The sequence below is a fragment of the Anticarsia gemmatalis genome, chromosome 28, assembly GCF_050436995.1.
Source record: "Anticarsia gemmatalis isolate Benzon Research Colony breed Stoneville strain chromosome 28, ilAntGemm2 primary, whole genome shotgun sequence".
Lineage (NCBI taxonomy): Eukaryota > Metazoa > Arthropoda > Insecta > Lepidoptera > Erebidae > Anticarsia > Anticarsia gemmatalis.
The window spans coordinates 513,301-528,364 of NC_134772.1; the positions used below are offsets into that span (position 1 = coordinate 513,301).

The 15,064-nt window shown below is 35.3% G+C and overlaps 1 protein-coding gene across 4 annotated transcripts in view; it reads right to left on the reverse strand.

The window, feature by feature from the left end:
* The window catches only part of ATP7 (copper-transporting ATPase 1), a 68,471-nt gene that overhangs the window by 40,542 nt on the left and 12,865 nt on the right, over positions 1–15,064 (reverse strand). For 3 of the 4 annotated variants that reach the window (XM_076132739.1, XM_076132742.1, XM_076132740.1), the window contains exon 2: positions 5,780–5,908. The exons of the other annotated variant lie outside the window; for it this stretch is intronic. In XM_076132739.1, the coding sequence (XP_075988854.1) occupies positions 5,780–5,829 (50 nt within the window). In that variant the 5' untranslated portion in view covers positions 5,830–5,908. The remainder of the gene's footprint in view (positions 1–5,779; positions 5,909–15,064) is intronic. 4 annotated transcript variants of the gene reach the window in all.

Consider the following 15,064-nt stretch of genomic DNA (forward strand, 5'->3'; position numbering starts at 1 on the left):
GCAAGAGCATGATTGTAGTACAAATCATTCATAAGCGCTCATAGCTTGAAGCGATCATAGCTAGTTGCGCTCACGGGTCGGTAAACGCCCAGTAACCCGCGGTTTCTGAGTACATTTAACGGTATTTTATCTATTCAATAGCGATTTTTGGATGAGTTTTAACGCTATTGAATAGATAAACCACCGTTAAGTGTACCTCAGAGACGGGGGGTAAGTTAAGTAACTTGTACATTACATAGATGAAGGTGCAGTGTTTGAGCTGAGCGTCTCCGTGATACAAACAGCACGTAAAAAGTCGTTCCCGGCTGTTGCTGATAAGGATAACAGTCGTTAAGCCATGTCAAAGACCTTCGGATATAACAACTTTGACACTAGGTTGACCACGAACCATACGATAAAATAAATTCACCAGATTTCAAACCCTGTACCTCACATACCACAGTCATTCTTACCACCACTGTAGCACAACAGTCACGTGGTCTACACATACATACATACAAACATACATACATAAGCACGTGTTATCTTGAACAGGTAAAACACCTTTCTCTTCAGTGCAACAACCGGTGCGAGCCGGCATTATGTAAATACTATAAATATATAGAGCAATACACAATAATATAGTATTTTTATTGCGTATTTTTTTGGTATTTGAGGTCACTGCGGCAATTTCGCTGTCAACTGGCTTATACAGGTTTCATACATACTTAATATCGTTTTACATTTAATTTCATTTTTTATAAGACAACTCCCGCACTAAGATTTGCTCTTGTGCCGCGGGGAATTTTACAAACATACAAACAACGGACACGAAGTACAACCAGACCCGAAACAATAATTTGTTGATCGCATAAATAATTGTTCCGTGTTCAGAAGCTTGAAAGTCTGACAACCAGTCGTACTTAGTATCGTGTTATAACCCGGGTAACTGTGTTGTGGAGGTCCGATAGACAGTCGCTGCATGTACAATACTGGTATTCAGCTGCATCCGGTGAGACTGGAAGCTGACTACAACATAGTTGGAAAGGCTAGACTGATGATTGTTGGTTCATATAAGAATTAACTTATTTTTGGAATGGTAAATGCCAAAATAAGCCCTAAAGTATTTGTGGTGAACCGTAGTTATGTTAAACAACAAGCGTGACTTGTATCACGGAGACGCTCAGCTCAAACACTGCACCTACGTCTATGTGATGTACAAGTTACTTAACACACTGATCGTTTACGAAGTGAACTACTATGATATACTTAGTGATAATTAACCTTCATTTCATAGGATATGACGAAATTCATTAACTAATAATTAAAACGTGGGCTACTTAGAATGGCTTGAGTAACTTTGACAAAATTAACCGGTTAAATCTATACTTATCTATAGGTACTATATATAATCTATACTAATATTATAAAGCTGAAGAGTTTGTTTGTTTGTTTGTTTGTTTGAACGCGCTAATCTCAGGAACTACTGGCCCGATTTGAAAAATTCTTTCAGTGTTAGATAGCCCATTTATCGAGGAAGGCTATAGGCTATATATCATCACGCTACGACCAATAGGAGCAGAGTACCAGAAAAAAATGTTACAAAAACGGGGAAAATTTAGACCCAATCTCTCTTATGTGACGCAAGCGAAGTTGCACGGGTCAGCTAGTTAGAGTATATTTTCCCTAGAGCTGTTTTAAAGAGTGGTTTTGTCGTATTAAGCTTGTGCAGTAATGGTTAGTGGGTTTGTAGCGCAGAGACTCTGGTTCGAATTCTGGGCAGAACTACAATTTTCTACTGAAAAGTTCTACTGATTTTTTGTCTAGAATTTCATGCTTCGGCAAACATATTAATTCTGTTAGTCCTGTAATTAAATAGAGTAGTTACCTGGTTTGAAAAAATATTTAATTTGCACTCGTAAAAGGTTAATCCAAAATGCTCATTACGATGTCAATATTTTTCGTAAGTAATGTTGAAATTAAAATTATTACAGACAAAAAATACGAAACTGTGACGTCACTATGTTGTATTTGTATACTAAAATGTGTTTTTGACATTTCATAAAGAGTAGCTGATTTGACTGATAGTCAACTAACCTATTTCAGAGCCATTCGTTTCATTAATACTGGATAGGTACACACCGAACAGGTACTATTTATAATTTATCAGCTAAAAAAGAGAGCCTAGAAAAGTAAAAAAAGTTACAGTATGTAATTTGTATATTTGAAAGAATAATTAATGAGATACATACGTGAGTTGAATAAATAAATATATAAGGTAAATAAATAATGTATTATGCGTAATAGATACTATTACTAAGAAATAATTGTACGAACTGAAGTTGTTTCTAAGGGAAGAACTAACCCACCTTTCCACCCACCCGTTGATCAACCTCGGCAACCGTAGCTTTACCTGAGAGATCGATCCGCTCAGCTGTTGTTAACTAAGCCACGATCTCCTCATTCATTTAAAACAAAACAATCCACAGAGACCTTTCCGAAACACTTATAAACTCGGTGTACATAACACGGTCACCCATCCACAGATCAACCTCGGCAATCGTAGCTTAACCACGAGCTCTTCAGATAGATAAACAAAATAAGCCACAAGTTTTCACGTCACAGTTAATGTTTACTAACATACTGAATTTTGGCGCAAATGTCAAACACAAATGCGCGAAATATCTTGCTTCGAGCACGTGAATGAGTTTAGAAAACAATAATTATAAGTGCTCTGTTTGTAAATACTTAATTAAATTAGAAAACGCGATGCTGAGTGAAGACGCAGTGGTTTAGGTGGACGCCACGCCACTATGATTGCTTCAGGAAAAGTCAACATTTTCCGAGTTTTTATGACATTTTTTACTGGTACTCTGCTCCTATTGGTTGCAGTGTGATGGTATTTGGCCTATAGCCTTCCTCGATAAATGGACTATCTAACATTGAAAGAATTTTTCAAATCGGACCAGTAGTTCCTAAGATTAGCGCGTTCAAACAAACAAACAAAATCTTCAGCTTTATAATATTAGTATAGATTTGTCCAGTAGTGGGACAGTAACTGGTGTACTTGATAAGGATATTCTAGAATCCTGTTACCTGTTATCAAACGGTAGGTTTCTTATCATTACCTTGGTGATAAGAAAGTCAATACACTCTTGTCTATTACATTACCTAAATTATTGATAATATTTCAAATAATTACGCCGCAAACACTTCGCCTAAAACGTTTGAATTTGTAGTAAAATTATAAATGTTAGTCTGTTTGTTACACTTTCACGCCTAACCTGTAAACCGATTTTCATTAAATGTAACAAGTAAATAGTTGAAAAAGCGGAAACGCTCTCATTCCTGGACTAACTCAGCTGTAGATGGCTTACGCTTCCACAGCTAGACTACTAAACCGATAATGATAAAATCTAACAAGGAAATAGTTGAAAATCGGGAAATTTCGGCCCATATTTGGAATTTATTGCCCGGATTAGGGTAAATCTTGGCTAGTTTAACCGGCCTGTCTATATGTCTTTTACTTTTTAACGACTAAACTGCTAAACCGAATTTGATTAAATCTAGCAAAGAGATAAATGCAGTCCTTCAAACAAACTTATTACTCCGACATCCACGCAAAGTCCCAAACATAGTTAAAACTAAAGTCCCTTTCGTTGTTTTTAAAGAAGCATAACATATTTGTATCCTGCGCAAATTCTTATCAACATAAAATGATAACATCTTATCACAATAGTAGATCAATTAGCGCTTTTAATTAGGTATTTGATAAGCTTATACGAACAAATATCATTTAATTGCTTGTAACGATGCAAGTATTGTATCCAAGCATATATAATCATTGATTGGAGGGATTCAGATTCTTAGCTGAAAAAAAGTTTAGTGTTTCAGGAAAATGTATATTTTGTTATTTAATAGTGCTTAATATCTGTCAAATTTTAAATAATATAAAAATGAAACCCGTCACCCTTGGTCACGGCATCACGCGTGAATGGCTGGACCGATTTTACTAATTCTTTTTGTGTCGTATTTGTTATTATTAGGAGAAGGTTCTTACGGAAAAAAATATTGCGAAAATCTCTCAGAAATATTGAAAAATAGACATTTAATTTTGCATATTTCAGGCGGTACGAAGTTCGCCGGGTCAGCTAGTTTTAAATGAAATTAATTTACCCCTAAGTTATTTGGAAAATTTATATTTGCCATATTCTTTATTACTTAACTGATGAAATATTTTTTCTTTCATATTCATTATTTATTTGTTTAAAAAACAAAGGACAATAAAAACACTTCTATATTATAAACCTATCTATCTCTATACACAGATAGTTTAAATACCTATCTATCTACGAGCACGGGTAGCCTCCTTTCAGTTCTCTTCAGAATCTCATTAGTGGTTTATTGAGAAATTCCTCGCATAGCCGTCGTGGGAGCATTTCGACGCGTGACGTCATTCTTATGACGTCAAAACGCGTATTGATTTAAGATAAGCTTAAAGCACTAGTGCGTAGTATTCATGTTAATATTAAAATGTCGGCCCCCATGGCGCAGTAGTTAAGGTGGTCACCCCGCCACTGAATTTTCATACAGACTTTCATTCCAAATTTTATCCACTTGAGGGTAGAATTTATTAAAATCCTTTCTCAACAAATGCCTACGTCATAACATCTACCTGCATGCCAAATTTCAGCTCGATCCGTCCAGTGGTTTGGGCTGTGCGTTGATACATCACTAACCCGATTTCTGAGTAAATTTAGCGGTGGTTTATATACTCAATAGAGTTTTTTTTATATGAGTTTAAACGCTATTGAATAGATAAACTACCGCTAAATGTACCTCAGAAACCGGGAGTATGTCAGTCACCTTAGAGTTATGTATGTTTATACAAAATGAACCATATAAATATTACTATTTAACTTCCAATACGTTTATCAGCGGTTATCAAAACAAACATTCGGTACAACTTTGTAACGTAACGGTGAGAGTAGGATACCTGACTGATAAGGATTGATAAAATACTGTCAATAACTTACAAGTATTTTGGATTTACTATTTACATTTTAACTGTGATATGTACTCCTGACATAAAGAAATTTCTTAAATCTATACTAATATTATAAAGCTGAAGAGTTTGTTTGTTTGTTTGAACGCGCTAATCTCAGGAACTATTGGTCCAATTTGAAAATTTATTTCAGTGTTAGATAGTCCATTTATCGAGGAAGGCTATAGGCTATATAACATCACGCTACGACCAAAAGAAGTAAAGTACCAGTAAAAAATGTTACAAAAACGGGGATAATTTAGACCCATTCTCTCTTATGTGACGCAAGCGAAGTTGCGCGGGTCAGCTAGTACATAGTAAACAAAGTTCAGAATAGGGGATGAATTTCACACTCGAAAAATTACTAATACTCCTTTTCTGCCTCCGTGGCGCAGTGGTTTTGGGCACCATGCCAATACCATAGCGTCGGTAGGTCGTGGGAGCGATTCCCACGTGGAGCAATTATTTGTGCGATCCACAAATAATTGTTTCGAGTCTGGTTGTGCTTCGGGCCGTTGTTTCTATATTTGTAAAAGGCACACAAGAGCAATTCTTAGTGCGAGATTGTCTTTAAAATAAAGAATTTTTAAATAAATGAAGAACTTATTTTATGTATTTAAACTCATTACATAAAGCTGTATAAAGGAGGACTTAACTCAGGGGTATTTTCTGACAGTACCATTCGGCTGTGACTGTTCATCAAAAAATGCGTACAAATTTTAACAGTTATATAAAAAAAATATTTTAATTTCTTACCCGATATCCAAATCATCCAGCCGCTGGTACTTAATTCCTCTTGACATCATGTTGTCTTTAACACTTACACTTATAACACTATCTCTTTCACACTTACACTTAAATTAATAACACTGTCTCACTCACACGCTAAAACACAGATAATAAATTATGTGTCCCTTTTTCGAAATATCAAACGTCAAAATGACAGTTGTTTTTAAAATGTTTTCGAAATGCTTATGTTTTTTTCTACATAATATTAAGTCGGGGAAAAACTCTTTTCGCATTATAGTATGTATGAACTTGTAATAATATATTTTCTCTACACAAAAAAGCTCGATATTTGGGTACCTCACGAGCTCACTGAAAGAAACCTAATGAACCGTGTACTCATTTGTGATTCTTGAAGCCAAAGAGATTTTATTACAAGTTCATACATACTATAATGCGAAAATACTTCCCCGACCTAATATTATGATAGTTGGTATGAACTGGTTGGTAGTTGTCTGTGAATATTAAACGTAGTTGTGTTTCTAAGTTATGACTATGTATGAGAAATCTCCAAAAATATGATATTAAGACAATAATTATTCGGGAAATGTATAATAGGATACGGGAATTAACGCGAATACGCATTTTACTTTAAAATGCCTAACGTTTCGGCGCAGGTTGCACTCGCCGTGGTCGCAGGCTGAAAGTTATTGTTCGGGAAACTCCGAAGTTTGTAGCTCAATTTAAAGTATTAAAAATAATCATGTTTTTTCCCTAATTTCCAATTGCTTAACCCATAAATAACGTAGTTTCGCGAAAATTACATCATCAATATTTCCTAAGTTACACCTTAATTTTATCACTTTTTATTTTCCCAAGAATCGAATAGTAATAATACGAGTATTACTACGTTATTTTCCTTTATTTTCCTTATTAAAACTTAAGAAAACTAAATAATCAAACATTTTGTTCATTTGTAACGTCTTATCACATAAACTGCTGTACTGTTTCGCATGTTAATGTAAAGAACAGGAATATCGCAGTAATTAGTTTAAATATATAGTTTCCTTATACATTAACTGGATAAAACCATTGATAAGTTATTTTAACCGATAGGTACCGATAGTCGTTACCAGTAGTCAGAAGCTTGAAAGTGCTGAAACAGGGCCTGAAAGTAATGTTAAACCTATCGGTTATATTAATCAATCTAGCCTTTCTTCCAACTATGTTAGAGTCGGCTTTCAGTATCCCGGATGCAGCTGAATACCAGTTTTTTACATGGAGCGACTGTCTATCGGACCTCCACAACCCAGGTAGGGTTATAACACAATACCCTTCGGTAAGAATGATTGTCAGCCTTTCAAGCTTCTCGTTCTTCGTCTACTGGTAGCGACTGTCAAAGATCTTCGAAAATGACAGCCGGTATCAACAATTTAAAGTGCCTTCCGTAACGCGGAGGTACTTGGTATGTTTAATATAGTCACCCATCCACACAAAAATACTTTGAAATAGGTAAATATTTCTTAATTTCGTATAACTCAATATTATTGTGACCTAAAATAATTGAGATATATAAAACAAACAAACGTGTTATCAATCGCTTGTACTAATTATCAGTTGATAAGTGATAACACGTTATCATTTGTATCACACTGATAATATACCGACTATTGTGGATTAAAATCAAGCGTAGAATTATATGTAATTACTACATAGTATAAAGCAAAGTCGTTTCCCGCGTCTGTATCTATGTCTGTATGTATGTATGCTAACATCTTTAAAACTACGCAACGGATTTTGATGCATTTTTTTTAATAGATAGAGCGATTCAAGAGGAATGTATATATGTTTAATAACATGCACAATATATAAGAGAATTACTAACAATTTCTAGATTTCTAACGCGAAGGAAGACATCATGATGCAACCTTGTATGCCTGAGAGTTCTTTAGAACAGTTCATGAAGGTATACAAAGTCCCCAACTCGCAATTAGCCATTGTGGTGGACTCAAAGCCTAACCCTTCCCTCAATACGGGAGACCCATACCCAGCAGTGGGACATTAATGGGTTAAAATGATTTATTTATTATGTAACTAGCTGACCCGCGCAACTTCGTTTGCGTGTATCCCGCTACTTCGACAAATGCAGTATAGGGACGCTGCCCCCGCCGCCGCGGCCGGCCCGTACCGTGCCGCAATACTAATATCGTGATATCTCCTAAACTATATGTCTAAATAACACACTGTAAACTGCAAAAATAATCTAAATTAAATGCTCGTGATGATGAACTTACTTATTTTGATAAGGATATATGTATTATTGGTTATATCACCAGTTAAACATCACCCAACGAATTAAATGTTTTTTTAATACAGAAAAGTAGTTTTTGTGACTTAAATAAAAAAGCTGGATATATGTCATCGCGGACTTTTTTGTAGAACTAATAAAGACCAATGTTTTTGCTATACATTGTTCTTACTTGTATCCAACGGTATAGGCGGCGCACGCACAAATGCAATCTTCAATTAGATTTTTTTTCTGACTTCTTGGACATAAATCGCTATAACTCAGCTAATATAGTTTCAATGTATTTCAATTATATATAAAAACCTGTCGGAGAAAATACTCTTTCTATTAGTGAAAACCGCATCAAAATCCGTTGCGTAGTTTTAAAGTTTTATGCATACGAAGGGACTACAGACAAAATGGGCGACTTTGTTTTATACTATGTAGTGACAATAAAAAATAACCTACATTTTTTAACTGACCTCTATTCCATTAAATTTTCAACCAATAGTTATCTTCATAAGACGTATTCACGTCATACTAACTTACCTACCGTCAGACCTTGTGTAGTGAAAGTACTGCGAGGGAAAGAGAGGGTTATATGTAAGAGGGAGAGGTCAGACACGGTAGAGAAGTAGCATACTGGCATCGACTTCAAAGTACTTGTTGAAGTAGTTTATTTGAAACAATGTAAGTACTTGAGAAGGTCAGGCACGAATTACATACTGGTAACCGGTAGTATTTTAATTTTATATTTGTATTTTAGAAAAATTACCAATAACCAATATCCGGCTAGTTTTATTGAAACCGACTAACTATCCAAGAGTTTGTTTATATAGCCAACAACTTAGTGGATAGCCTTCATTTTCAACAAAATCGGACTCATACCCTTTTCCACTAGGGGCACAGAGTTGTGGTCAAGGTTCGAACCCGAGGCAACACATAACTGACTTTTCCAAGTGATGTGTGTATCAGAAATATATACCTATAATTATTACTTGTTATAACGGTAAAGGTAAACATCGTGATGAAACCTTGAATGTCGAAAAATGGTTTAACGCATTTCTTGAGGACAGTATTATGAGTCCACCACACTTGGGCAGCGTGGTGGACTCAAGGCCTAATTCCTCTTTAAATTCGGGAGAAGACCCTTGCCCAGCAGTGGGACACTAATGGGTTAAGAGAGGGGAAAAAAGGGTTCACCGTGCATACCAAGGCTAGCTATTTTAAACGTGATGTGATATGATGGGGTAAAATGTATCATACATACATACATACATACGTATGTATGTATGATACATTTTACCCCAGAAAATCTTCCTATACATCGAATTGAAAAAGTTAGCATTTAATTAATTTGTTGTTTGTCGTATGGTTAGTGGTCAACCTAGTGTCAAAGTTGTTGAAGCCGCCCGAGAGTCCTTTAACTTAACTTACCGACTGTACAAATGAACAGCTACGATTTACTTGAGAATGTTTCAATTTCAGTAAATAATTTCAAATTCACGTTTAACATCCACGTGTATTTAAAAGATAACAGATAAAGATCTAAGATCTATTTTAAATGATATAAGTTGGTAATTTTTATTGCTATGAGCGATAGCATCATTTGATTTTGTGATGAAATTACAAAGATTGAATTAATTACATACGTTTTTGTAGATGAAGATTATCAATCTAAAAGCCTATTTTCCTTAAGATAACTTTTTATTTTATTTTATCTTATAGTGGTCAACCTATTGTCAAAGTTGCTCAAACCCGAAAGGCCTTTGACGTGGCTTAACGACTGTTATCATGATTGACAACAACCGGGACCACCTTTACCGAGACGCTCAGCTCAAACACCACTTTGCGGTCACCCATCCATAGTATGGCCGCGCAAAAGTTTGCTTAACCCACAAATCGTTTACCGACCAGTGAACGCAACTGACTATAAGATAACTAAGAAATAACTTTAACTGTATAGAGCAGGCAGACAGGAAATATTTTCTGGCGTAAAAAGTATCCTATGTGTTGCACAGGTTATATAAAAAGAAAGTCTTCTTAATCACATGATTTGACATGTGTTGTATAAATTATATTGATTGAAATGTACATATTTTTCATACAAAAGAGGAATTTATCATCACAGTGTATTAAGTATAGTGGATCAACACTGATAAACTTTAACAAACATACAAACAACACAATTATTTGTGGATAGCACAAATAATTGTCGCGTGTGGGAATCGAACCCACGGTCACTCGACGAAATGGTAGCGGCGTGGCGACCTAAAACCACTGCGCCACGGAGGCAGTCATGATTAAATCGGGCGAAGCCGGGGGCGGACCGCTAGTAATATTATATTATTCTGATTTTACTAAATACACTGTGGTATATACCGATCAGCTGCGTCAACAAAACATTATTAAAACTGTTTGTCTTCGATAGCGACATAATTAACATATGTTTAAACAATGATAATTAATAATTATCATGTTAATTATCACAAATAGAACTGAGAGCGAAAATAAGGAACAATACAAGTAAGAAATATCCTTGAAAACGTCACTTATAACTAAATTTTCATCTTATTCCCTAGCTGTCCCAGTGCTGGGTAAAGGTCTTCTCCCAAACGAGGGAGGGGTTAGGCCTTGAGTCCACCACGCTGAGCAATTGCGGGTTTGGGAACTTGCCTCAATAACTGTAGTAAAGAACTTTAAGGCATGCAAGGTTTCATCACGATGTTTTCCTTTACCGTTGGGTCTTCTATCGTATGGTTAGTGGTCAACCTAGTGTCAAAGTTGTTCAAGCCGCCCGAAGCTTTGACATGGCTTAACGACTGTTATCTTAATTGACAACAACCGAGACCGCCTTTTACGTGCCCTCCGAAGCACGGAGTCACCCAGTTCAAATACCACTATGCGGTCACCCATCTATGAAATGACCGCCAAAGGCTTGCTTAACACACAGATCGTTTACCGACCGGTGAGCGCTACTGGCTATGGGATCTTCACCGTATTGTATCCTACAACTATTTAACCAACTTAACTATTCTAACATGTCGGTTGCTCTTTTCCCCGGGAAGTCTTTTCACGCGGACGAAGTCGCCGACAAAAGTTACAAATAAATAATAAATATCATAGGACAACTCACACACGGTCATTTGATTACAAACTAAGCAGAACTTGTACTATGGTAACCATTTGGTAACCATAGTACAAGCTCTGCTTCTGCTTAACTGATAAACATACTTATATACTTCTAAGTACATATAGATAAATTGAAAACCAGGCTCAGAACAAATACTTGTGCTCATCACACAAAGATTTGTCCCGGGTGGGATTCGAACCCACCACACGCGACGATACGGTTATTGCGCGAGGCGACCGCTTAAATCACTACGCCACACGTGCAGTTAATAAAAAATAAGTTAAATAAGTTAGTAAATAAATTGCTTTGTTTTTTATTTCTTCAATCATTCATTGCAGGCTATCAAAATATACAATTACATAGAATTCCGTTGTTTAATAATAATTGATAATAACATGAAAGTCACCGCCAAAAGCTATTAAGATTTATTGCAATGATTATATTTATTATTATTTAATAATCTATATGTTAATCCCTTTAATTTATATACATATAATGTACTTAGTAAAGAGGTAAGATTATTTCTGTATGTAAGATTGGGTGTAGATTGATCTCAAGGCCTTTTCGGCTGAATTAAAATGAAACGCTTTTATTAAAATACTAGAGGCCATCCGCGATTTCGTCCGCGTGGAAATCCTTCCCGTGTAAATCCCGATCCCTCTGGAACTCCGGGATAAAAAGTAGCCTATGTGCTATTTTGGTCATCAGCTACCTACATACAACATATCATCGTAATCGGTTCAGTAGTATTTGCGTGAAAGAGTAACAAACATCTTCGCTTTCGCATCTATACTAATATTATAAAGCTGAAGAGTTTGTTTGTTTGTTTGAACGCGCTAATCTCAGGAACTACTGGTCCGATTTGAAAAATTCGTTCAGTGTTAGATAGTCCATTTATCGAGGAAGGTTATAGGCTATATATCATCACGCTACTACCAATAGGAGCAGAGTACGGGTAAAAAATGTTACAAAAACGGGGAAAATTTTGACCCATTCTCTCTTATGTGACGCAAGCGAAGTTGCGCGGGTCAGCTAGTTTATAATATTAGTAGGACTACCTTCCGTAAGAAATTTTGTTAAAGAAACACAAACATACATACATCTATCTATCCATACATTCTCACAAACTTTCGCATTTATAATATTAGTAGGATGAAGATCTTGTTAAGCTGTTCTAAGACCAGCATCAACAAACGACATACCTAAGGTTTTTCCATCACATCCTGCATGACATCATCATTTAATTGTATTAGATAGATAAAAACTATAGTACTATTTAAATCCGGTCCGCGTGTACATTACAATGTGTTTAAAAACACTATGTGTATAATCATACGACTTAGTAAAGAGCCTTAACATGCACGATATACCCAGACCATTACAATTACTTATTCTATGTATCTATACTAATATTATAAAGCTGAAGAGTTTGTTTGTTTGTTTGAACGCACTAATCTCAGGAACTACTGGTCCGATACTGAAAATTCTTTCAGTGTTAGATAGTCCATTTATCGAAGAAGGCTATAGGCTATATTTCATCACGCTACGACCAATAGGAGCGGAGTAGCAACGAAAAATGTTACAAAAACGGGGAAAATTTTGACCCATTCTCTCTTATGTGACGCAAGCGAAGTTGCGCGGGTCAGCTAGTCCTGAATAAAATCGGTAAAAAAGTATCGTGTTACAACCCAGGTAACTGTGTGGTGGAGGTCAGATAGACAGTCGCTACATGTAAAATACTGGTATTCAGCTGCATCCGGTGAGACTGGAAGCCGACTCCATCATAGTTTGGAAGAAAGGCTAGACTGATTTTGATATGAGTGAAAGTGACAAAACACTGTTTAAATAATCAGAGCTTATACCACGTTTATTAGCAAGACTAATATCTTTATATATATAATTCTTCTGTAAGTGTGTATGTCACTGAACTTCTCTTAAACGACTGGACCGATTTTGATGAAAAATTTTGTGTGTGTTCAAGGGGATCTGAGAATGGTTTAGATTCACAATTTTGTCCGCTGGACAATGTTTTTTTAATTATGTTTTAATTCATTAGACAGGACAACGTCTGTCGGGTCCGCTAGTAAATCTATATAAGTATATTATCTAAGTAACATCATTATACATATTTAGTAGTAAACAAGACTATTTTTCCTCATACATAATTACTTATTACTTCTTAAACGCGAAGATTCGTCACGTATCAACGATTTTAAGTGTTTTAGTTACTACAACATTTATTTCTTTAGCATAAAAGCAAGATTACAGTCTTACGGGTTGGGAACTTTGCATACTTCAAGAACTGTTCTAAAAAACTCTCAGGCATGCAAGGTTGCATCACGATGTTTTCCTTCACCGTTATAACAAGTGATAATCATTTCTTATTTACACATCACTTTGAAGACTGACTGAACATGGGATAGTTATTGGTTGGGTCGGGAGAGGATAACCTAGAAAGACATACACAGATGATATCGGTGATGTCTTGTAAAAAGGTCAGGTGCTACTCGTAACCGGTTGTCCTGTATGACAACATGTATGTATGTGAATGAAGCAAGGGAAGTTTGTAAGGATCGAAATCTTTGTGTAATGAGCACGAGTATTTGTTCTGAGCCTGGATGTTAATGTATCTATATAAGTATGTATTTACAAGTATATAAGTATGTTTATCAGTTATTTGGTTACCATAGCACAAGCTCTGCTTTGTTTGGAATCAAATGACCGTGTGTGAGTTGTCCAATGATATTTATTTATTTATGTATGTACCCAAGAACATTCTATTGAGGTAATACCCGTACCCAGCAGTGGGACAGTAATGGGTTATTTATAGATTATTTGCTAATAATATATAATTATTCTTATCTTTAAAGCTCTTTTACAAATACGACCTTTGTATTTATATTTTGTCATGCATTGATCAGCTATTGGAATTATAATATTATCTATGATTAAACACTAAAAGATTATTTATGTTTCGTACAATGTGTGTTTGTCGATTTTGTTTTAACTAGTTAATCCTACTAATATTATAAATGCGAAAATTTGTGAGTATGTATGTATGGATGTTTGTTACTCTTTCACGCGAATACTACTGAATCGATCACGATGAAATTTGGTATGTAGGTAGCTGAAAACCCAGAATAACACATAGGCTACGCCAAGTGTCGTTCTTTGCTCTCTGCCTGATGTGAAAACAACATTTTATGAATGTGCGTATTCTTACGAAATGCAATTAATTATTATTCATACAACGTTTAGCTCCGGTTTTGTCTACATCCGTTAATATAAAACTGCTTTAATGAAATACGTAATAGTTTTTGTACTTGCTATAAACCGTTTCACCTTAATAGGTCCGTGGGTGTGTCTGTTAACACTTTTCTCAGAAACTACTGAACCGATTTCTGTGTCAGTTTTTTTGGTGGAAACCTAGTTTTAAGGTAGCATTACTTAATGTTTTTATACCTAGTTACGTTTAGTTGGCAAATTTATAGTTATCGTGCTTATTTAAAATGTATTAATGAATTAACGTCTTATTAGCAGTTTTTTAGATATTTTGTAGCCTTAGTAGGTTAGTTCTTTATATTTCAGCTACTCACTGAAATCCACTGTTAATATAAAAAAATGAAACTAATAATGCGTGAGTTTTCATAGAGGGGTGTTTGTTACTCTTTCACGCGAAAACTACTCAACGAAATTTGGTACAACGTTACCCTATTATTCATAAACACACTATAAACCTATTTTATTTAAAAAGCTACTATAATATGTTTTCTCTTTTTCATTTCGCTAAGGAGTGAAAGAAACAAAACACTTCGTAAGCCTTTCATAACTTCATATATTTTTATGAATATAAGGGTTAGTTTATAATCAAGATTAACACATAGGACAGCTTCCC